Source organism: Trichomycterus rosablanca, chromosome 2, assembly GCF_030014385.1.
Source record: "Trichomycterus rosablanca isolate fTriRos1 chromosome 2, fTriRos1.hap1, whole genome shotgun sequence".
Classification (NCBI taxonomy): domain Eukaryota; kingdom Metazoa; phylum Chordata; class Actinopteri; order Siluriformes; family Trichomycteridae; genus Trichomycterus; species Trichomycterus rosablanca.
This window is the reverse complement of record NC_085989.1, coordinates 25,892,704-25,914,637: the sequence shown is the minus strand read 5'-3', so window position 1 is coordinate 25,914,637 and position 21,934 is coordinate 25,892,704. Positions and strand designations below refer to the sequence as shown.

General features: G+C 38.0%; 2 protein-coding genes across 4 annotated transcripts; one reads left to right on the top strand and one right to left on the bottom strand.

Annotated features, from left to right (window-relative positions):
- Nucleotides 1-682: 682 nt before the first annotated feature.
- Nucleotides 683-5,005, bottom strand: LOC134307546 (aurora kinase A- and ninein-interacting protein). The gene is made up of 3 exons (XM_062990517.1): nucleotides 4,803-5,005; nucleotides 3,361-3,523; nucleotides 683-1,744 (listed from the first exon to the last, which is right to left on the bottom strand). Exons 1-3 carry the CDS (start codon nucleotides 4,896-4,898, stop codon nucleotides 759-761), a joined length of 1,245 nt encoding a protein of 414 aa, XP_062846587.1. The 5' UTR covers nucleotides 4,899-5,005; the 3' UTR covers nucleotides 683-758.
- Nucleotides 5,006-7,188: 2,183 nt separating this feature from the next.
- Nucleotides 7,189-20,090, top strand: vps28 (VPS28 subunit of ESCRT-I). 3 transcript variants are annotated; one of them, XM_062990504.1, is made up of 11 exons: nucleotides 8,027-8,066; nucleotides 8,892-8,949; nucleotides 9,713-9,769; nucleotides 9,877-9,905; nucleotides 10,171-10,208; nucleotides 10,355-10,444; nucleotides 10,519-10,624; nucleotides 11,042-11,143; nucleotides 11,951-12,004; nucleotides 12,126-12,217; nucleotides 19,658-20,090. In XM_062990504.1, the coding sequence occupies exons 3-11, from the start codon at nucleotides 9,730-9,732 to the stop codon at nucleotides 19,776-19,778; spliced, it is 672 nt and encodes a 223-aa protein (XP_062846574.1). In that variant the 5' UTR covers nucleotides 8,027-8,066; nucleotides 8,892-8,949; nucleotides 9,713-9,729; the 3' UTR covers nucleotides 19,779-20,090. The 3 variants fall into 3 exon arrangements, with proteins under 3 accessions (XP_062846579.1, XP_062846570.1, XP_062846574.1); XM_062990509.1 differs by lacking the exons at nucleotides 8,027-8,066; nucleotides 8,892-8,949 and adding an exon at nucleotides 7,189-7,206; XM_062990500.1 differs by lacking the exon at nucleotides 8,892-8,949 and having other exon boundaries at nucleotides 7,955-8,066.
- The last annotated feature ends 1,844 nt before the right edge of the window (nucleotides 20,091-21,934 follow it).

The window sequence follows — 21,934 nt, the reverse complement described above, 5'->3', positions numbered from 1 at the left end:
ACCCACACAGACACGGGGAGAACATGCAAACTCCACACAGAAACGACCCGGACAGCTCCACCTGGGAACCAAATCTAGAACCATTTTGCTGTGAGGCGACCGTGCTACTGTGCTGCCCAAATAGATATTAAAGCAGCAAAAAAAAAATCCACAAGGCAGGTATACAGGGTGTGACATGGTGCCAAACCATCACAGGGTTCCAGCCAACCCTTCCTTAGACATAGCCAATCATGTCTGTGTGGACACCCAGGTTAACCACACGAGCACCAGGATAATCTTCATAAATCAGGCAATGGTTCTAAAAATAGTAACAGGGCAATAATTAAAAAGCAGATCTGTAATTATTGGGCTTGCAGCATTTGTGATGTGCCCACACCACAGTGAAGAGAAAGGCTGAAGCGATAATTCCTCTGTAGATCGGAGATAGAGATTTGCAAAACAAAAGAGAACTTGGGGTCACAAAATTTCTAAATCTACAATTAGATTCCACCTTTTTGTAAAAATAAAAGGTTACACAACGTATCAGCTGCAAAGATTCTAATAAATGTGACTTGGTTGTGTGACTTGTAAAAAGCATACATTTTTGACATTTGAAAAAAATTAAAATGTACTATATTTATGGGTTTGATTAAAAACATTTTCATTATAAGTTAATACCCAGTAATATTTTAATTACCTTTTTTGACCCACCTTCACCAAGTGTACCAACAATTCTACAGCTGACTGTATCTACAACCATCTAGTAATAATAAAAACATTTAGTGTTTAATGACCATGTTTCCCTGAGAGTCTTGTGTGAAAAGCATCTCCGGCTCTACAGAGTTCTCACTTTCCAGTGAATTTACAGCTGAAATGTTAAAACAATCTCTGCCCAAAAGTGAGTTAGTCTGGTCTTTCAGTGGGCGTCTGGACCACTGGCTGCGATTGGCGATGACCCGGAAGCCCTCAGAGTCTTGAGTGAACAACATGGCCATGGAGTCTTCCTCACTCTCCACAGAATACCTGATTGACTTTGTAGGGGTTCGACAAGACTTCCCTTTTATATGCACATTCAGCTTTGCTGGGCTGTTGGATAGAGTTAGGTGTTGTTTAACAGGTGAAAACTCAGTATTGTTGGGTCTGATGTTTTCTTTATCCTTTATCATTACAGATGCTTGATGGAATTGCTCAGCCAGCTCTGAGTCCTCTTGGAACCTGAAGGGATTTTTCCTTCGTTCTTGGCTTGCTATGTCTGATCTTGTTGAAATTTTCTTTGCCATTACATTTCTGTCCTTTAAGGGCACTTTATTGCGATAGTCCCGTTCAGTGAGAGGCGCTGGAGAATCTTCCATGTTCTCCTGGGTCTGTTCCTTATGGAGCATTGTTTCATGAGTATTTTCAAGCTCATCTGAATCTTTGAAACCATGGAAAATAGTTTCGTTGCCCTCCTGTTGTGTGTCTGTTATATTTTCAATCTTCGTGTTTTCAGGTCTTCTCTTTTCTGCTGGCTCATCTGACTGATACCCCCAAATCAAATGAAAAAACTGCTGCTCCTTTCTAGGATCTTTACAGATTCTTTCAGACTTGCTCTCTGATTCTGCATTAAAATCCATTGGCTGTATTTCAGCTTTATTAAGAATAAAGTTGTCCGATTCTGAAGACAATTCGAACAACTTCTCACGCTTCCGTTTAGTTCCAGTAAGAGCTTGTGGTAGTGGAGTAGAGGACATCCATGAAGGACCAGAAGAGCTGAAGTCATCTGGGTCTAGGCAAGAAATAATTTTGTTTAATCAAAGCATTAAAATTAACAAATTCGCTACTAATTAGGTAAATGATCCAACACTTGATCCAATTGCAGGTTTTTATTTAGAATTCAGATTGTCTGTCATAGATAGAAGTTAGGCTATTATCAAATTTCAAGAAATATGATAAAGACGTCTAGATTTAGAGGCTAGTAATTTGAGTAACTGAGTAAATGTACTAACATACTGTACTAACTTTTAACAGATTCTCTTTAGTATCACTAGATCGATGCATGTGTGAAAACGTCAAAGAGAGAAAACCTTGCATCTGGCTGTTCCAAACCACATACTATCATACTGAATAGTAAAAATGTCAAAAGTATTAACATGGCATCAAAATACCAATACCAATGTGAGAAGAGTATCAGTACTTTTTTCAGTATTGGTAACACTGACTTGAACTGCTAACACGATCCCATTTAACCCCTTCTAAATTAATTAACATACATTTTTTGAATATACACTTTTCATTTAATAGATTTACATAACAAATACAATTATGTTTATAATTAGACTCTTAGGTAAAATATTGTAGTTAATGGCATTTCTGTTTTGCCATGGTATTAAACTTTTTCACATTTTACAGGTATTATTTGATTACCAAGAATCAAATAGTACCTTACTAAATAATTCAACAATTACATTGGCAACAAAAACACTATTATGGGCTGCCACGATAATTATTAATCACTGACTTAATAGAGGACCTATTAGAAGCTCTTGTTTATCAGCGCAGTGCATTGATGTTTTTCAAAAGATCAAATTGTCACCTGACTCATCTAGACTCCATGCTTTCTCATTTTCAGATCACTGAATGCAATCCCATTATGCACCTGGAAGATTTTACTGCCCACATACACCGATCAAACATAACATTATGACCACCTCCCTAATATTGTGTTGGTCCCCCTTTTGCTGCCAAAACAGCCCTGACCCCAGTGAAGAGAAAGACTAAAGCGATAATTTCTCTGTAGATCAGAGATAGAGACTTGCAAAAAAATACAAGAAATTTGGGTCACAAAATCTACAATTAGATACCACCTTTTGTTAAAAAGAGAGACATGGAGTCTGACACCTTTCTATCAGAACCAGCAATAACTTCTTCAGCAATCTGAGCTACAGTAGCTCGTCTGTTGGATCAGACCACACGGACCAGCCTTCCCTCACCATGTGCATCAATGAGCTTTGACCGCCCATGACCCTGTTGTTGGTTTACCACTGTTCCTTCCTTGGACCACTTTTAATAGATACTGACCACTGCAGACCGGGAACACCCCACAAAAGCTGCAGTTTTGGAGATGCTCTGACCCAGTCATCTAGCCATCACAATTTGGTCCTTGTCAAACTCGCTCAAATCGTTACGCTTGCCCATTTTTCCTGTTTATAACTCATCAACTTTGAGAATAAAATGTTCACTTGCTGCCTAATATATCCCACCCACTAACAGGTGCCGTGATGAAGAGATAATCAATGTTATTCACTTCACCTGTCAGTGGTCATAATCAATGCAATGCAATCAAATTGGGTAAAAAGAGACAGACACGTCAGCTTGATCCTATAGTTTTTTCTTTAAACTTACCTTCGTTTGTTTTACTTCGTGGTAGAAAGAATGATGAGATTGTACTCTGCCTGGTCACTGGCATTTGCATCTTAGTCTGGGTAAAATTCAGTGCCACTGCAGTGCTGTAACCTCCTGCCCGAGCCAGTGGATTCAGCAGTTTGGAAATTGGTCGTACCTGTTTCTGTAATGTGTAAAAGAGGCAAAAAATGGTCACTTAGCAGTTAATCTATGACCGTTTAAGTCAAAAAAGGCCTCCATTGTTCTTGGAAGATCTTTCAATAGATTCTAAAGCTTAAAGATTTGCACACAGTCTGCAATCTAATTCAAAGTTGTTGGATGGAGTTGAGCTAATGGCTCTGTCTGGACCTTTTTGTGTTGGCATCAACATGCTTAAACAAAGATGGACCTTCCTCAGACTGACTTTCACCTAACTTTGGCACTGTTCATTTAGGTTTATAGTATTGTCCTGTCATCCTTTAAGTTTAAAGTCACCCTTCAGACTGCCAGTCCAATGACGGTGTTCTCACCATGGTTCTATGTACCATAGTATAAACAGTAGAGCCAAATTCTTACCAGCAGTAGTCATAAAGATATCATCCTATGACAGCTGCGTGTTAAACATAGGTACAGTGTTTACAGTCAAGCAGCCTTGATATTGCTATGGGATAGAGGCTGCTGTAAACAAGGTAGCTGTTGCATTTTCTTGGTTTATGTGATCAACACCAGACTTTAGACTTGGAAGCAAGGGCTTCATAGTTGCTCTGTAGCCTAGGCCCATGGAGCTGTTATGCTTGCTTGTAAACAGTGTTACTTGCATTTTAGTTGTTTTAATACAAGGCAGATATCTGTGCCGCTTGGATCTAAATTTCTGAAAAGATTTGTTTGATTAGAATGTTAACGTCATGTTTTACACTTTTGGTTACATTCATGACAGGAACGGTAGTTATTCATTACACAATATTAATTAGTGCACAAGGTAATATTGAACACAGTCTTGGACAATTTAGTGTCTCCAATTCACCTCATTTGCATGTCTTTGGACTGTGGGAGGAAACCGGAGCACCCAGAGAAAACGCCCAGAACATGCAAACTCCACACAGAAAGGACCCGGACCGCCCCATCTGGGGATCGAACCCAGGACCCTCCTGCTGTGAGGCGACAGTGCTACCCACTTAGCCACAGTGCCACCCTTCTGAAAAGGTCTCTCAGCATCTCTCAGTTTAGGGTTTCTTTCTGACCCTGGCAAGAGACCACTGTTTCATGTACATTTGGATGCAGTTAAACTGGGCACAGAGAAATCACCAGTAATTGTAAAAAGAGGCCATGCCAAAGATAAATGTAATTACATAACGTTTTACACCACCAAATTAACCAGCTTAATCCATGCTCCAAGAGTATGTAAACATTACTTCAATATTACATAAGGTTACACAGAGCATACAATAAGTAATGAAACTCGCCTGTTGTTGTTTTGCTCTTCGTTCAGAAGCGTCCAGCCAAACTCCACAATCCTCTGACGGTGCAGATGTACATTTTTTGCTCTTGGTACTTTTCATCTTCAGATTTTAGTGACAGTAAAACCACAGCTAATAAAAACCAGTTTCATCCGGTCTTTGTTAAGCGAAACATCCAGAACTAGCACTGCGAGTTCACAACAGAATATTTCACGTTATTACGCCTGGCATGGCCAAACAGTTGTCAACTATCAGTTACCAAAGCTAAAATATATATTACCTGATGAATGTAATATATAATGAACTACACCAGCTATAAAGTTGCATTTTTATAAGAAACGATATCCACTGTAGGTTTGTTCTTTCTTGTGTTGTGGTTCATAGTTCCCGCGCACAGCGTTTGTCTAAAGGTTGTGGGTTGCCAAGTAAGTTCAAAAACCTACTTACACATTCTGTATCGGTCTATCAGGGGAAAATCCAAAGTCCAAAGAAAAAAATACTTTTTGTAATAAAACAAACATATAATACAGCTACCTGATTACTAACAATTACACTATCTATGATAGTGTTGTGTAAACTAAGATGTTGCCAATTTCACTCACCAGTTTATAATCATAATGGGAAGATTATTATATTTATTTACATTCTCAGTAAAAATATAGATATATTTTTTCCCAGCACGCCTGAAATCTTTTGCATTCGCTGTCTAGTTTTCTTTGAAGCTGCCATGTTTATCCAAAAACTCGGGAACGTTAATGTTTTGAGTTGGGGAAAGATGATGTAGAGCATTTTTATTTATTTACATTTTCATTTACATTTTCGATATTTAGCAGACGCTCCTATCCAGAGCAACTTACAGAAGTGCTTCCATAGTAAACATTTCATTACTCTAGATTAAGTAAAAAACAGTCCAAGAACACACATCTGCTCAAACCTGTAAAGAGGGTTAGGAAGTAAGTACAAGTCAGCTTAAGTGCTTGATAAAAATGTGGGTTTTTAATCGTTTTTTAAAGATAGCAAGAGACTCAGATGTTCGGACAGAGGAAGTTCGTTCCACCATTTGGGTGCCAGTACAGAGAAGAGCCTTGATGCTTGTCTTCCTCTAGTCCTTTATTTATAAAATACTTTGCGAGCCATTTCAAAAATAGTAATGGGCAGTAGTTTAGACACCCCTGGTCTAGGACAACAAATATTATTCACTGGGCCAAAGTTTTTATACGCATCACATGGAGGGTTTTCTTTTATGAATATATTTATTTTTATTAACACCTTCATTTTGGTCAGGGTTGCTGTTTTTAGCTTAGCGAAGTTCCCTCAATGGTATGTCTTTATTTTGTATCTTTTACATGGGAAAGTACATGAAAGTCATTTAAGTCTTTTAACATTGTGTTATGTACCTTAAATTTACATCAAGTATTTTAAATACAAGATCTAAAGGTACAAACCCAAGCAGGAAGCGAAGATACTGACCGTTTGAAATTTTTTCTTGACCTTGGCAAACAGACCACTGTTCCATGTATTTTTATACTTATGGACCACTGTAAAGCTGTAAAGGTCATGGTAATAGGTGCTGTCAAGCAAGCCAGAGGCTGTTGTCAATCATCATTCCAAGCAATTAGAAGGCCGTGACAATGTTTTGATGGTATTCATACTTTTGCAAACACAAATGACTACGTTGCAGAATACATGTCTGAACCCTGCTTGTTTTTTGTCAGAAAACCCATGAGAAACGTCGACAATTTCATATTTCTAAAAGTGTTTGATCATTTAGATACAAAATGAAAACAGTTCATTCAGTCATTAAAATATATCACTTTCACAAGTGCATGTAAACATATGATCTTTAGGTTGACCGTGACATAAAAAGGTAGAGAATCTCTGGTCTATGCAGGATATGAGGAAACCCAGAAAACCCACATGCAAGTTGTATTTAAGTTGGTAATAGGTTGGCACCACCAAAAAACATCAACTTATTGGGTTGCAAATATTACATATCGGTTGGTGACAACATAACATTGTGTCTACTTTACTTGTATAGAAAGAAAATAATAAATGTTAGCCTATGTATCTTGTGGGTTGGTACCAATATAACAGCCTAGCAATTGGGAGGTGCACTTGTCAGTGCACTCTCAGTGCAGGGCCCTAGCCCAGATAAAGGTTCTAAGCTGCATCTGAAATCGCATACTTCCATACTGAACAGTACACGAAAGCAGTATGCGAGAGCGGTAAGTATGTCCAAATACATAGTATACATTACAAAGTAAGCGAAAAGTACCCAGATGACCTACTGCCTGGGCAGCCATTTTTGAATATGCAAACGATGCACACTTACGGTCCGATAATCTATCCCATAATGCAACTGGAGCTGCTAAGGTGTTCGTAGCGAAGAAGAAAGATGGCGGAAAGCGGAGTAAGACAAACATTAAACATTTTATGATTTAGTACAACCCTGAATATGGTTATCAGTAGCTTTGTGGAGAACGACAAAACTGATTTTGCGATGTTGCTGTTGCGATGAGACATCATGCATCACATGACGTTGGTAAGATGGCAGACGTAGTACGTACGAGGTTGCGTGCATACTGCACACTTGCATACTAAAAGAGAGTACTGCTTTACCGGCCGAGCAGTGCATACTGCCTCGAATCTAGTAAATACTATTTAAGTATACGATTTCGGACACAGCCCTAGTTTGCTAACCAAATCCACTGTGGTGACCCCTAAATAAAAGCTGTAAGCATGGTTCTAATTACGGTAGAGGGGGATTGGGAGGTCTGACCATCCAAATTAATACTCTGACCCACCAAAAGAGGCAAAAATAATAGTTTGAGGGGTTGTTAGTTAGCTAAATTGTAACTTTAAAGAAAGCTTTCCTGGCAAAAAGTTAAGCTACCCTCAACTGTAAATGTATAATTCTCACTTTGGCCGTAAGGAAGAAAATATTTAGGGTTGTTGAGCTAAATAAGCAAGCCGAAACGTTTTAAAACACTCGTTTAGTGGTCACTATGTAATATGTATGTATTTTTATTAAGACTTTTTAACTACATCCATAAAAAGTTGCATATCTCAGTATTAGCGAGTTTAACAACTTTGTAACCACGAAGCTTGCTACGCTGTGATTGAATGCATTGCAAATCTTCGTCCACTACACAAGCGTGTTTCATAATCTGAGTACCTGGCAACCAGAAAACACTCCTCCCTCGAAACTAGTGGAGGTGATGCAGTCATTGAGCGACCAACAGAGAAGGAATTGACGTAAACACAGTTCGGGTGAGAATATTTCCTCTGTGCTTTGTTCAGTTTTAGATCAATTCAGTGTCAGTAATAGTAGACTGACATCAATGTTAGATTATTATATATTTTATTACGTTTCTAGGTAGTCAAATTGAGGTTGGTGCTGAGCTGCTAAGTGACAGGATGGAAAGCTAAGCTTGTTGGAAATGTTTATGCTATGCTAAGCTATCCGATAAAATCCACCATCACAGTTCTCAAACTGACTGGTTTCAGTCAAATCAAATCTGACCTACAGATATCTGTCCCCCAAATATCCTAAATTCTAAGTTTTGTCTACAGATTTAATTTTATATGGGTCGATTTCTTCTATTATTGTTTAGTCACCTTAAATATTTCCGCATTTTTTCCGAACCAAAACAATAGAATATTTATAACTGTTTTTGTTCCTTAGGGGCAGAGCATAAATTGTAGTGTATATATTATTATACACAATATTACTGAAGTCAAGTGTAACAGTATGGTGTGCAAGTCTTACCAAATGTATGTGAACATTTATCTTAATTAGCTGGACTGGCTATTTCAGCCGCACCTATTTAAATTAGGTTCATAATATCACGCATGGGCTCATTATTGACCAACCCTGAAAGCAGAATTACACCTATAACCTTAATGACTCTTGCTATAGGACGGCAGATCTTTTCAATAAGTTTGTTAAATTTCCATAATCTGTCGCTGTTGTTATTGTAAAACAATAAGCCCAACAGGCTCACAAAATAGGACTACTGAAACTAAAACTTTCCAGTATTATCAAGAGTTGTGACACTATACCTGCTTGTCATAAGTTTCATGGGTTGTATTCAGGTAACCGAAGAGCTGCACACAAGTGTGATGCCAAACATCAGCTGAAGTAGTTGGATTTGTAAGTGGTATATCTAACATCCACAGTTAGATAGGAACAGTGACAGGGACAGTGTTAGCTTAGGTTAAGGTACTGGACTAGTAATCATGATCATGACTAGTAATCATGCCGGTTCAAGCCCCATTGTTGCCAAGTTGCCATTGTTGCCAAGTTGCCATTGTTGGGCCCCTGAGCACGGCCCTTAACCCTCAATTGCTTAAATTGTATTCAGTGATAATTGTGGATGAAAGTGTCTTCTAAATGCCGCAAATATAAATATTGATGTAACAGCCATCATTTGCGTGGATTAATCTGGCTGTAGTGCAGGCGTCACAGTGCATACTCTAAAGTTTGGTGGGAGAGAAATAATAGTGTAGGTTGTTTTTGTTGTTTTGGACAGGTCTCTTTATTTCTAGCGAAGGGAGCTCAGTGCTTAAGCATACAGTAATGTTCTAGAGAATGTATGTCATGGAACAGTTTTGGAAATACCTTACCTTGCTTAGCATTTATATGGCTTGCCAGGTTTGGTTTGGTTTGGGGAGGGGGGGGGGGGCGGAGGGGGGGGCTTGGCTTATCACCTAAAATCAATGTCTGATCTTTCAAATGTTCTTGTGGCTAAATCAAAATTACATGTTTTAAAATCTAATAAAAGCCTTTCATGATGAATTAAACAAGCACATTTTAAAGTGTACACATATACACTACAAACATGCAGCTATGAAAAATACATTGTGCTTTTTTAATTGAACTACTAATAATGTACATGTATGGTAATTGTCCACAGGTCTTGGGATTGCAACAATGTTTCATGGAATACCAGCTTCAGGAGGCATGGGAGGGGGTATGTTGAAACATTTTGTATTATTCAAAATGTTACAAATGCTTGTTAATGACTTTTTAATGCATCTATCTCTCTTTTTTATTCTATTCCCTTATGTCAATGTCAAGCTCAAGCCAATAAGCCAGAATTATATGAGGTAAGAGTCATTAAAACAAATAAATATATACATTAATACATTAAATACATTAAATACATTAATACATCACATACCTAAAGTATAAGTTAGTTTCCGGTGGGTTGAACTTGTGTTTAATAATTACTAAATAATGTTATTACTTCAACACACTAAATAGATGTTTATCAATGTTGTAAATATTCATATTATATTTAATTTAATAACAGTTTGATAACTTTTGATTTTGTTTGTTATATAACAGCCCTTTTTTTTTACTATTTTGTAGGAAGTAAAGCTGTATAAAAATGCAAGAGAAAGAGAAAAGTAAGTAATAATTCTATGTAGCTTTTTTCCCCTGTGTTGTAAAACTAATGCTTGATTTGTTTACATGACTAAACTGAAGCTGCAGGCACACAATATTGCTTATAAATAGATTTTTGCTAAATGTATTGTTCTGTCTTTATCAAAAGGTATGACAATATGGCAGAGCTGTTCGCCGTAGTAAAGACACTCCAAGCCTTGGAGAAAGCTTACATTAAAGACTGTGTAACACCTAACGAGTAAGTTTATTTTTATATTGCACTGTTTTTGCTATTTGCAGGTTGTTTAATTAAGATATGTTTCACTCCTTCAGATACACAGGTGCCTGCTCCAGACTGCTTGTCCAGTACAAGGCTGCTTTTAAACAGGTTCAGGCATCAGATGTTGGTTCAATTGATGACTTTTGCCGGAAATACAGGGTAATTACTAAACTTTATAAATATTTTTATAACAAATATTTTAATGTTTGTAATAAAATAAGCAATTTCCTATGTTTTATGACACTACAGCCAATATTTAGCCCTATTTAACCAAAAATAGTTTGTAGAATTCACTGCACAAGCGCAAAACTTTGTCTCAAAAGAAAGCACAAACTCAACTATTTCTACAATTCTACTATTACAATATCTGTAACAATTTTATTTCCATAAAGCATTTATTTTCATCAGCATTGAGGATATGAGCTGTGTCTGTGTAGAATTAAAATGTAAATTAAAATTAAATTAAAATGTGAATTAAAATATAAAAAGCCACATAAACATGAAAGGGTTATAGTTCAAGTAACTCTTACTGTTTTTGTGAAATAACCAACCTCTGTTGTCTTCTCATTGTTACAGCTTGACTGCCCACTAGCAATGGAGAGAATCAAAGAAGACCGCCCAATTACCATAAAGGATGACAAGGGCAATCTGAATCGCTGCATTGCAGATATTGTATCTGTAGGTGTCTTTGTCGTGTCTAAGCATATACTGTCATTAGGGCTTTTTAAATCAAGCTCTGCTATAAAGCATTGTCAGCAGTTACATTGTCAGCCTGCTTTTAAAAACAGTTTAGGAGACATAACCTCAATAAGGCCTGATTACATTGTACTAAGAAGATATTTGCCTACTTCCTGTTTTTTAATTTTTGCACATTAGTCACATTTAGTTGTTTTCAATCAAATTTATTATGACAACCCAGTTTAACAACAAAATGAATGTTAAATAATTTCCTTCAGTCATTAAAAAACTGGCCCTGTTTATACAAAAAAGTAAATAAATAAATTTAAAATAAAATAAATAAAAAATTATGAGCATTTAGGCTTTAATTAAGCAACACCCATGCTATGCACCTTGATAACCGGCAAGCCTTTTGGAATAATGTAAAAAAAAAAAAAAGTGGAACTATTATCCCCTCTGCTGTAAAGCTATTATAGTATTGTACATTAATAGCACCATACCAACAATCAAACGTAAAAGAAGTAGTGTTAGTGTGGGGATGTGTTGATGCATCAGGTTCTGGGTGATTTGCCAAAACTGACAACCATGAATTCTGAACTTATTTTGTGATCTAAAGTTAAAATTAGTTTCTGAGTTATGTGTCTAACATTACGATTTCTTTACTGATTTAAATCATTTACTGTAACAAATTTGCTGAGAATAGTGGCAGTCGGGGGGGTACTTTTAAATGCCACTGTGACTTTTAATGCTTGTGTAGGTAAATACTAATGGCGCTATTTTTTATTTATTTTTTTCTTATTTTACTAGCTCTTTATTACAGTCATGGACAAACTGAGACTGGAAATTCGAGCCATGGATGAGGTATTCTGATTTTTTGCAATTTGTCAATGTTATTTTAATAAAATACCTTTTTAAAAACTCAGTGCTATAGGCAAAATTGCTTTCATAAACTTTTTTTTTTCCATATCATTGTTTCTTTTAGATTCAACCAGACCTCAGAGAGCTGATGGAGACCATGAACAGAATGAGCAACATGCCAACAGATTCAGAAGCTAAAGCGAAAGTCAGCCTCTGGTAAGGCTTAATTATTCTCACTAAATAGACTTAAGTTCTTTGTCACCACAATAGATTTTGGTGATATTGATCTTATAGAGGTAAATCATCAGAGACTTATATTCACTACTGTGTGATTTTGTTTTCACACAGTTTGTGGAAAATGACAAAATTCGAAGACTTAGACTTGAACGTTTTTTTGTATGTTTTAGAAGTGATTACTTTTAATGCGTCACTGGTGATAATATTAAGGTTTAACAAAACACTTAAACTGTTCTATTCAACTTATTTTAAAAAGGTACTCAAATTTCTGAATGAAAGGCACTTAAACGTCTTAGTATGCTCCCTAAGGATATCTTTTCTTCTTTAAGATGCTTCAATGGCAGCATCTTAAATCACAAATACAGCACAATAGTTTATCAGCATAGTAACTTTTGTATACACTTTCTATGTATGTATATTTCTGAGGAACCTGATTAGTGGACAGGTATCATAATTTGAATATAGCCTTATTCGGATTAAGGTAATTGAAGTATCAGGGCTCTAGAGTGCGACCAATTTGGTCGCACATGCGACCTAATTTCTCAATGGTGCGACTAAAAAAAATCTCAGGTCGCACCGGTGCGACCAGGCGTCCGAGGGAAAAGAAAAACAACAGACACACATTAGGCCAATATCATGGTCTAAACCAATCAGAGATAGTGAAGGGCGGGACAATATTGTAGCGGTGATATGTGAGCGACATTCAGCTCAGCCAATCAGAATGCAGCACCAGGTGCGTTCGGACGTTCTGCCGTAAGTTTAGTTTTGTATATGAGACTCGCCGGATGTCCCCAGAATGGAAGTTCGGGTTCTGGAGCTCGGCGGTGTAAAGTGTTGTAACGCTCACTTAAGTCCTGACTAAACAGTTAAAGTGACTCGACCCTGTCGTGTGCCTTTATTCCCACACCTCCACCACCGCACAGCAAAAGACCCGCAGCATCCCCACCGCGATAGTGAAAGTAAAAACACGACAATATTTTCGTTAAGTAAAATATAAAAATAACTAAAAGACCAAAATATATTACAATACATGTAGTCAAAATACGCAGTGAGTGCACCGCAAGCGATTTTGGGAATCTGTGTAAAAGATTCAGTAAAGCCGATAATATAATGCACTGCATTTAAGATTACACTCTAACACACACACAAACATATACATATAATTTTAAATATACACACACATATAAATAGATATACACACATACATACACATTTACTCTATTATTTTTATAAGTGTGCTATAATTAGTCTGTAATACTATAATTAACTGTAAAGAAGACAGTGGCCGGCAATAGTATATTTGTGACTGATTCTAATACATTTCGAATTGAAAGGCTGAAAAAGCCCAATGCATCTATAAAACACATTACATGCCGCGATAAATGCACTGCCCAAGTGTCCCCTCTCCCCACTGCCCTTCATTGTCAGGCAGCAGCAAACAGATCATCAGACGAGGCCATGTTGACCAGATTGTTAGTTATTTCCAAGTCAATATTGCCTGTATGGACAGTGATTTAAAAAAAAAAAAAAAAAAAGTGAACCTGTAAAACTGCGGTGTTAAATGCGATGCGGTCGAAAATTTGGGTGCACCTAACTTTTGTGCTGGTGCACCTAAGAAAAAAAGTTAGGTGCACCAGTGCAACCAGTGCAAAACGTTAGTCTAGAGCCCTGAGTATGATGTCGAAAGAATATTTCTTGGGAATAAACAGTTCTCATTAGTACTCAACATCCCTCCCTCCCTCCCCATCTGAATAATCAGATTAGTGTGCATATAAACACATTCAATGGAATTGGAAATGAGCCTTTATGCTCCTTTATGTGGGTTTCATCTGCAACTGTTTCATTAGCTTAAAGGTCAGGTACATGATTTCACCATTAAAAATAACGTTATTATGGCCTGCTGTTTCTTAGCTGTTTGACTGGTTTCTTTTTGATTCCTTGAATGAGTTGTTTAAGCAAATTTAGTAGGTCAGCCACTTATGGTTTATTAAATGGCTACTTACATCCCCCGAAAATGTATCTCACCAATTTCATAATAATTGTGCATGTCACAGTCAGAAATATGTTCATTTTTGGGCTGAAGGCAGTTACTTGTACACATGTACAGGCCAGGTACCTGTGCATTGTTTACCTGGGGAAGAGATGACACCAGGATGCACTGTAGGTGTAGAGTGATTTGCCTTACAATGTACAGAAGTTAAAGGACCTGCAGGTAAATTCCTGGTACCCGAAATACAGGTCTTGGTGGGTCAGAGCTTTTCTGACAGCATATTAGACAGGTGTTATTAATGTTTTGGCTTATGCAAAGGTCCGGTCCAGTCCCCAATATCACATATCGTAGCGGCAGTGTAAATAGACCATGTGCAACCTTCTCTCCTTTTAACCTATTGTGTTTGTGTGGATGCATGTCCAGGTTGGTAGCTCTGTTGAGAGTCTTACATTAGTTCAAACATTCTGTGGTGGTACAATAGTGCGTTAGACCGCCGTGGAGCGTGCAAATGGTGATCTGGCTCTTCTTGTTCAGATCAGGGCAAGCAGCAGTGGATTTACTGCCCATAGACAAGCTTTTACACCAGACATTTCACCAACCATCCTATACTAAGTAGGGATGCATCAATACCATTTTTTCCCAACCGAGTACGAGTACAAGTACATGTATTTTTGTACTCGCCGATACCGATACCTATTTAAAATGATGCAATCTGGAGCATTATGGAATAGTGTAGTTTTTAGTGTAAAATAGTGCAGTGGAACAGTTGCTTGGGTTGCCATCACTAATTGTAAAAAAAAAAAAACACTGCACAGACATCATTGAGAAAGCTTCTGACAAGCTAACGTTAACGTTCATCATTAATAAACGCACGTGATTAACGTTCATCATTAATAAACGCACGTAATTAACGTTGTGCACATCATACATGCGATGCGATTCTGCTGATTGAAATATTTACTTTAAAAAGATAATACAGTCCGATCCCATCTGAGCCGATTCTATCAGCACATACAGGGGTTGGACAAAATAACTGAAACACCTGTCATTTTAGTGTGGGAGGTTTCATGGCTAAATTGGACCAGTCTGGTGGCCAATCTTCATTAATTGCACATTGCACCAGTAAGAGCAGAGTGTGAAGGTTCAATTAGCAGGGTAAGAGCACAGTTTTGCTCAAAATATTGCAATGCACACAACATTATGGGTGACATACCAGAGTTCAAAAGAGGACAAATTGTTGGTGCACGTCTTGCTGGCGCATCTGTGACCAAGACAGCAAGTCTTTGTGATGTATCAAGAGCCACGGTATCCAGGGTAATGTCAGCATACCACCAAGAAGGACAAACCACATCCAACAGGATTAACTGTGGACGCAAGAGGAAGCTGTCTGAAAGGGATGTTCGGGTGCTAACCCGGATTGTATCCAAAAAACATAAAACCACGGCTGCCCAAATCACGGCAGAATTAAATGTGCACCTCAACTCTCCTGTTTCCACCAGAACTGTCCGTCGGGAGCTCCACAGGGTCAATATACACGGCCGGGCTGCTATAGCCAAACCTTTGGTCACTCGTGCCAATGCCAAACGTCGGTTTCAATGGTGCAAGGAGCGCAAATCTTGGGCTGTGGACAATGTGAAACATGTATTGTTCTCTGATGAGTCCACCTTTACTGTTTTCCCCACATCCGGGAGAGTTACGGTGTGGAGAAGCCCCAAAGAAGCGTACCACCCAGACTGTTGCATGCCCAGAGTGAAGCATGGGGGTGGATCAGTGATGGTTTGGGCTGCCATATCATGGCATTCCCTTGGCCCAATACTTGTGCTAGATGGGCGCGTCACTGCCAAGGACTACCGAACCATTCTGGAGGGCCATGTGCATCCAATGGCGGTGCCGTGTATCAGGATGACAATGCACCAATACACACAGCAAGACTGGTTAAAGATTGGTTTGATGAACATGAAAGTGAAGTTGAACATCTCCCATGGCCTGCACAGTCACCAGATCTAAATATTATTGAGCCACTTTGGGGTGTTTTGGAGAAGCGAATCAGGAAACGTTTTCCTCCACCAGCATCACGTAGTGACCTGGCCACTATCCTGCAAGAAGAATGGCTTAAAATCCCTCTGACCACTGTGCAGGACTTGTATATGTCATTTCCAAGACGAATTGATGCTGTATTGGCCGCAAAAGGAGGCCCTACACCATACTAATAAATTATTGTGGTCTAAAACCAGGTGTTTCAGTTATTTTGTCCAACCCCTGTACATTCGTGGTTCACCTCGGTAAATCGTAAACGACTCTGAGTCGGCTCCCGCTCTGTGGTAATAAGCAGTATAATTAAGCCTGAGCTTTATAATGTAAGCGAGTCACACAAAATGTTCTGTAGTAGTTGGTGTTTATTTACAACCGCAACATTCATTATAACAGTAAACACGGAGAATTGACTGAGAAAAGAAACTTATGCTGCGCTTAAAATGAGTCGACTCCTGTATCGACACTGTGAACAGAGTATTGAACACAAACACGTCCTATAACACTTGTAATATAACAAACGCTTTTGTAACCGGTTATCTTCACTGTGAGCTCTATTTTGAAGGGTTTTTTTTGTCAAACGGAACTAAATAACATTAAACGTGCGTGTGAGCGTGGTCAGTGAGAATAATTCAATCTGTCTCCCATTTTTAGAAGTAAAAAAATCTCGCAATGTCACGCCCCCCGGTCAGGCACTCGCGCCCCACAGGTTGAAAATCCCTGCGTTAACGCAGCAACGTGCACTAGGCACAAGGTATCGGATACGAGTTAATGAGCGCGGTATCGGGCTAATACCCGATACTAGTATCCGTACTCATACATCTCTAATACTAAGCATAAAGGTCACAAGTATCTAAATCAATGTTAATATACAAATCCCTAACAGGTGTGTAGTTTTGGTATTATTGTAGCTTTTTTCCCTCCAAAATCATGCACACACATGGCATTTTACATAGTTCATTAGTTGTGAGTTTAAATTCCCAAATTTTCTGATATTTATTATTACATTTTTAACCCTTAAGAGACAAAAGGACAACAAATGGCCGCTTCCCCAAAACTGCTGTAAAAATATCATATATTAATATTTTTTTCCACTTTAAATGAGTCAAACTTTTAAAACTACTTCTGCCTGAAATATACATACCAAATATTAATGATATTTTTGGAATTTTTAACCCTTTACAGGCCAGTTTGTTTACATAGCACCACTGTTTTTTATCGAAAAAAACTAAAATAATTTCCATAAAATACATTTCAAGGAGCATTCGATTCTTATTATTATTAGGCCCTGAGGTGGGTCAATGATTGGCAGCAACATTGATTTTGGTGCATTTTTATTTTTTTTGCAGTGTCAGATTAAAAGAAAAACTCACACTCGAGGTCCTAAGGACAAAAAATGGCCTCTTCCCAAAAACCGCTGTAAAATTATATATTTTTTAATTTAAATGAGTAAACCAAAAAGGGGGAGAGGGCAAAAGAGAGCGAGAGCAAGTGAGAGAGAGGGTGAAAGACAGAGAGGGCGAGAGAGAGAGAGACAGAGAGAGAGAGTATGTGTCTGAGTGTGAAAGTCCAGCTCAGGTGGCGCCGAGGCTGCAAATGGACAGAATGTGGTCCTTGCATGTGAATATTCCAAGTGTACAGCAGGTGCTCCCAACTCTTCTCTTTCTGTCTGTGCAAAAGTTGAACTGCCTCCTGCCCTTATATTTATGAATGAGAGAGAGGGGTCTGCAGCAGCACCCTGCATATCTGCGACCATTCCTGCAGCAGCTGATGAGCGGGGAAAACACCCTCTCTTTTTGATGTGTGGGGCATTTCTCCCACCTTGTGCGGTGTTTCGTGCTTAGGAGCAGCACATTCTTGCCCAGTCAAGGAATAAGAGACCAGTGTGTGGATCTTTGTAAAAGCAAAGGTGGAGGAGAAGAGCGCTCTTGCCTGAAGCAATTGAGGGGAAGCTCAGGCTTGTGTCGGTAATTTGTGCCAACCAGGGCCAGTTTCCTTCTGAGCAGCTCCTCTGCCAGTGCGAAGAAGGTGAGAAAATTGTCACAGGTAATGATGTGTCCCTGGAGCCCCTCTATCATCTCCAGGACCACCCTCATCCCCTGGTTGACTTCAGTTGGATTGCCAGAGGCTAAGGGTTGATTTATTTTTTGACCTGTAAACACCGGCCGAAATAAGCAGCCCTACATAAGCCTACAGTTCCTCTGTGTCCACATCTTGCCAGTCTGTGATTGAACATCTCCCATGAGGGTGTGTCATGGCCACAATATGCTGCAGGATTTCATCCGTCAGCAGCAGTAAAAAGCTGGACGTCGAGCCACTGATCCGGGCAGTGGCATAGTGTGTCCCAGGATCAAACCTGGCTTCTGGGATGTAATGGAGCACCTCAGTGTTTGAGGGAAACCAAAATATTTTGCCATTTTTTGAAGTCCATTCCACCGCTGCTTCGTCCATGTCCTCTCTGCTGTCATCTTCAGATGAGTTGGAGTTGGACTCCAGCTGGTCATTTTCTACCTCTGAGGCCTTCTCTCCATCAGACTCGGAGTCCTCGGAGGAGATTGAGGAGCCATTCCCGCACTCAGAGTGCATGATCAATCCCAGCGCCTCCTGGGTGCTGTAATGACTTGCCATCTCCAAAATGACCACTCCTGCACTACTGCTAATACTTATACCCATGGCTGCAGTACACCTACATAAACAACCCGAGCGAGAGCCCAAACAATGTCCTATTTTGTTTTGGTTCTCTCTACTCATCGTTTTTATTATTGAATTAGATTATAATGCAGAGTGTGGTCTTCAAAGAGAAAATATTTATGAAGTTGGACACACACACACACACACACACACACACACACACACACACACACACACACACACACACACTGTTATCCAACATCAATAGTGATACACACTTTTCAAGACACTTATTATTTTTTTTTTTTACACACACACACCATTATCCAACATCAATAGCGACACACACTTATCAAGGCACCCTTTTAGAAAACAGTAAAAATTGTGAAATTTTGCTACGTTTTAAATGGGAAAAAGTAGCGCCAACTGTTAGAAAAATATATAAATTAAAAATTGAAAGCTAGTAGTTCAAAATGAGATCTTAACCTAAATGAAACCATTAGTTTATGTTCAGATAAATGTGGGTTAAAAATTGCGTTTTCAATGGAATATTTTTTGTCCTTAGGAACAAATGTGTCAGTTTTTGTGTAGCTTAGCCATTTTAGGCTAATTTAAGGAATTGAAATAACAATTCTAAAATTAGTTAAAAATGAATATCCTCTGGCAAATATGAGCTGTATTTATTCGGCACAAAATGTCCCTAGGATCTCTTAAGGGTTAAACAAATGGACAAATTGTTAATGTATTTAACCCTTTTCCACTCTCAGGTTGACTACGCTGAGCAGCATGTCTGCCTCCGATGAGCTGGATGACTCTCAAGTTCGCCAGATGCTGTTTGACCTAGAGTCGGCCTACAATGCTTTCAATCGGTTCTTGCACTCCTCTTAGACAACACTTCTCAGGACATTTCTTACTCCAGTCTCACCAAACCATTTCTCTGTAAAGGATAATCTTCAGTCATTATATACAGACTCGGGGTTTCGGCTTGGAAAATCTATTGACCTTGCTGTCAATCTCTTTGTTTTACAGACTTACTTTAACAAATTGTAATTTTTGCTTTTGATTAAGTTCATGTTTAATTATAGTTTCTGGAATTATAATTATTTGTCTTCGAAAATAGATTTTCAGTGTTAACACATCTAAACTATATATATTATATTTTTCATGTCTAAATGTACTTTCCTTATTTTACATGTTAATACATTTAAAATAATAATGAATGTGATTTGAGATTAAACAGTAAATCATATTTGGTTTGCAGTAATTGTGGACATGTCAGAAAAAAGTTTATAATGTGGTTTAATGGGTACTTCTACAGTGAGGTTCTAGTTTATTAACTACACAAGTTTAGTACTCTCCTATCTCAAAAAATGTGCAAAAGGTATAATGGGTTAGTGTATATTGCTTTGTGATAGTTTGCCACCCTTTTCAGTGTGTACTCCTTCCTTGCACTCTGGTCTAAAAAGTCTAGTTCAGAAAGCAACATATGTTTATTACATATGTATTTATTTGCTGGCCACTTTATTAAGAAGAACATTCCAACACTTGGTAGAACCCCATGTTTTTAGAGCATCCAATTTTGTGTGGCATGAATTTCATTAGTTGTAGGAAACGTTTCTTTGAGACTGGTCCGTGTCGACATGTTGCATTACATATCACATTCATGCAAATTTTCTATTTTAACACATTACAAAGGCATTGGATTCAGATCTAAAAAGGCCAATGAAATAGACTGAACCTCTCTGTCATATTAATGTTACCACAGATTTCTGTTTCTGGCTGCTGTGACTTTTGGGGTTTTTTTGATGCTCAAACTGGTCAATACTGATACAAACACAGCCTTGTAAAATTAGAAATAATTTTCAAAATTATTTCTAATTTTCAAATTATTCCTCACATTTTAGTTAAAAAAAAAAAGCTTAAATTATTAACTGGTAAAAAGTAGGCATTCTAAGTTTGTATGATTTTTTGGGGGGTTAGGAGTCAAGCGTCGCTACCACAGAACTGGTGTCAGTACATGTGGCCAGCAAGTGTAAATAATCTCTATACACTAAACGAACAGTTAATTAAGCACTAGATTAGTGCATGTGATAATGAAGCAGCTTGGCATATACATTTTGTTTGTGGTGTCTCAAATCTGTTGAAGGAATTTAAGGGTTTTTGCCATTTAAAAAAATGTATTTTTAACAATGTTAGTTGTTTTATTAATTGTTCATTTAAATATTGTTTTATTATTGTTTAGATAAATTTGTTTCATTTTACTGTATGCAAATTTAATAATTCTATTAAATAAACGTCCTCTTCTGATACAAGGTTTTGAAGCACAACATTCAGATCTAGTCATTAATCCAAGCTATGCAGTGAAATACTAAAAAAGCACAGTCTATGCATGGATGTATAAGACCCGGAAAGCTGTAAGTATTAAAATTAATATTAAAGCTAGAGAGATTTGCTCAGTGGTGTCTTTTTCCACATAGGCACTGTATGTTAAACTTCAGATTGTGGGCCTGGAATCCCTAGAGAACGGCCGTTGTAAAATTCACTGTGCCTAGACATATAAAGCACAGTTTGTATGTTCTTAGTCACATGGCGCCTTCATCGTGGTGCGTCTTATATTTGTGCCCAGAAGCACATCCAAATTTCCTGTTCTTTATTGTAATTCTGGGTAAACCCCATAGAGATATATGCTCAATAAATCAGCAGTCACTCTGTGTTCTAGAAATGCTTTTAAACCGATTGTACTAGGAGACTTAGAAAAACTCCCAGTTCTCACAGCAAATCGATTACTGTAATAGATCAAAGATACATAAGCTAAAAAGATGTTTTAAAATGTCAGAAAACTACAAAAAATTATAAGTACAGTTTGGTGAGAAAACCTGCTTTTTAACACAATGGACATTTGACCTCTAGGAGCACCTGGGGTTACATCAGACTAGCTTTATCAGAGTTTCAAAAAAGTAATACAAAAAACTAGGGAAATGTATCTGCATTTTGTAATTGCAATCTTTATAATCCAAATGTCTCAATTTAGATGTTTCTCATTT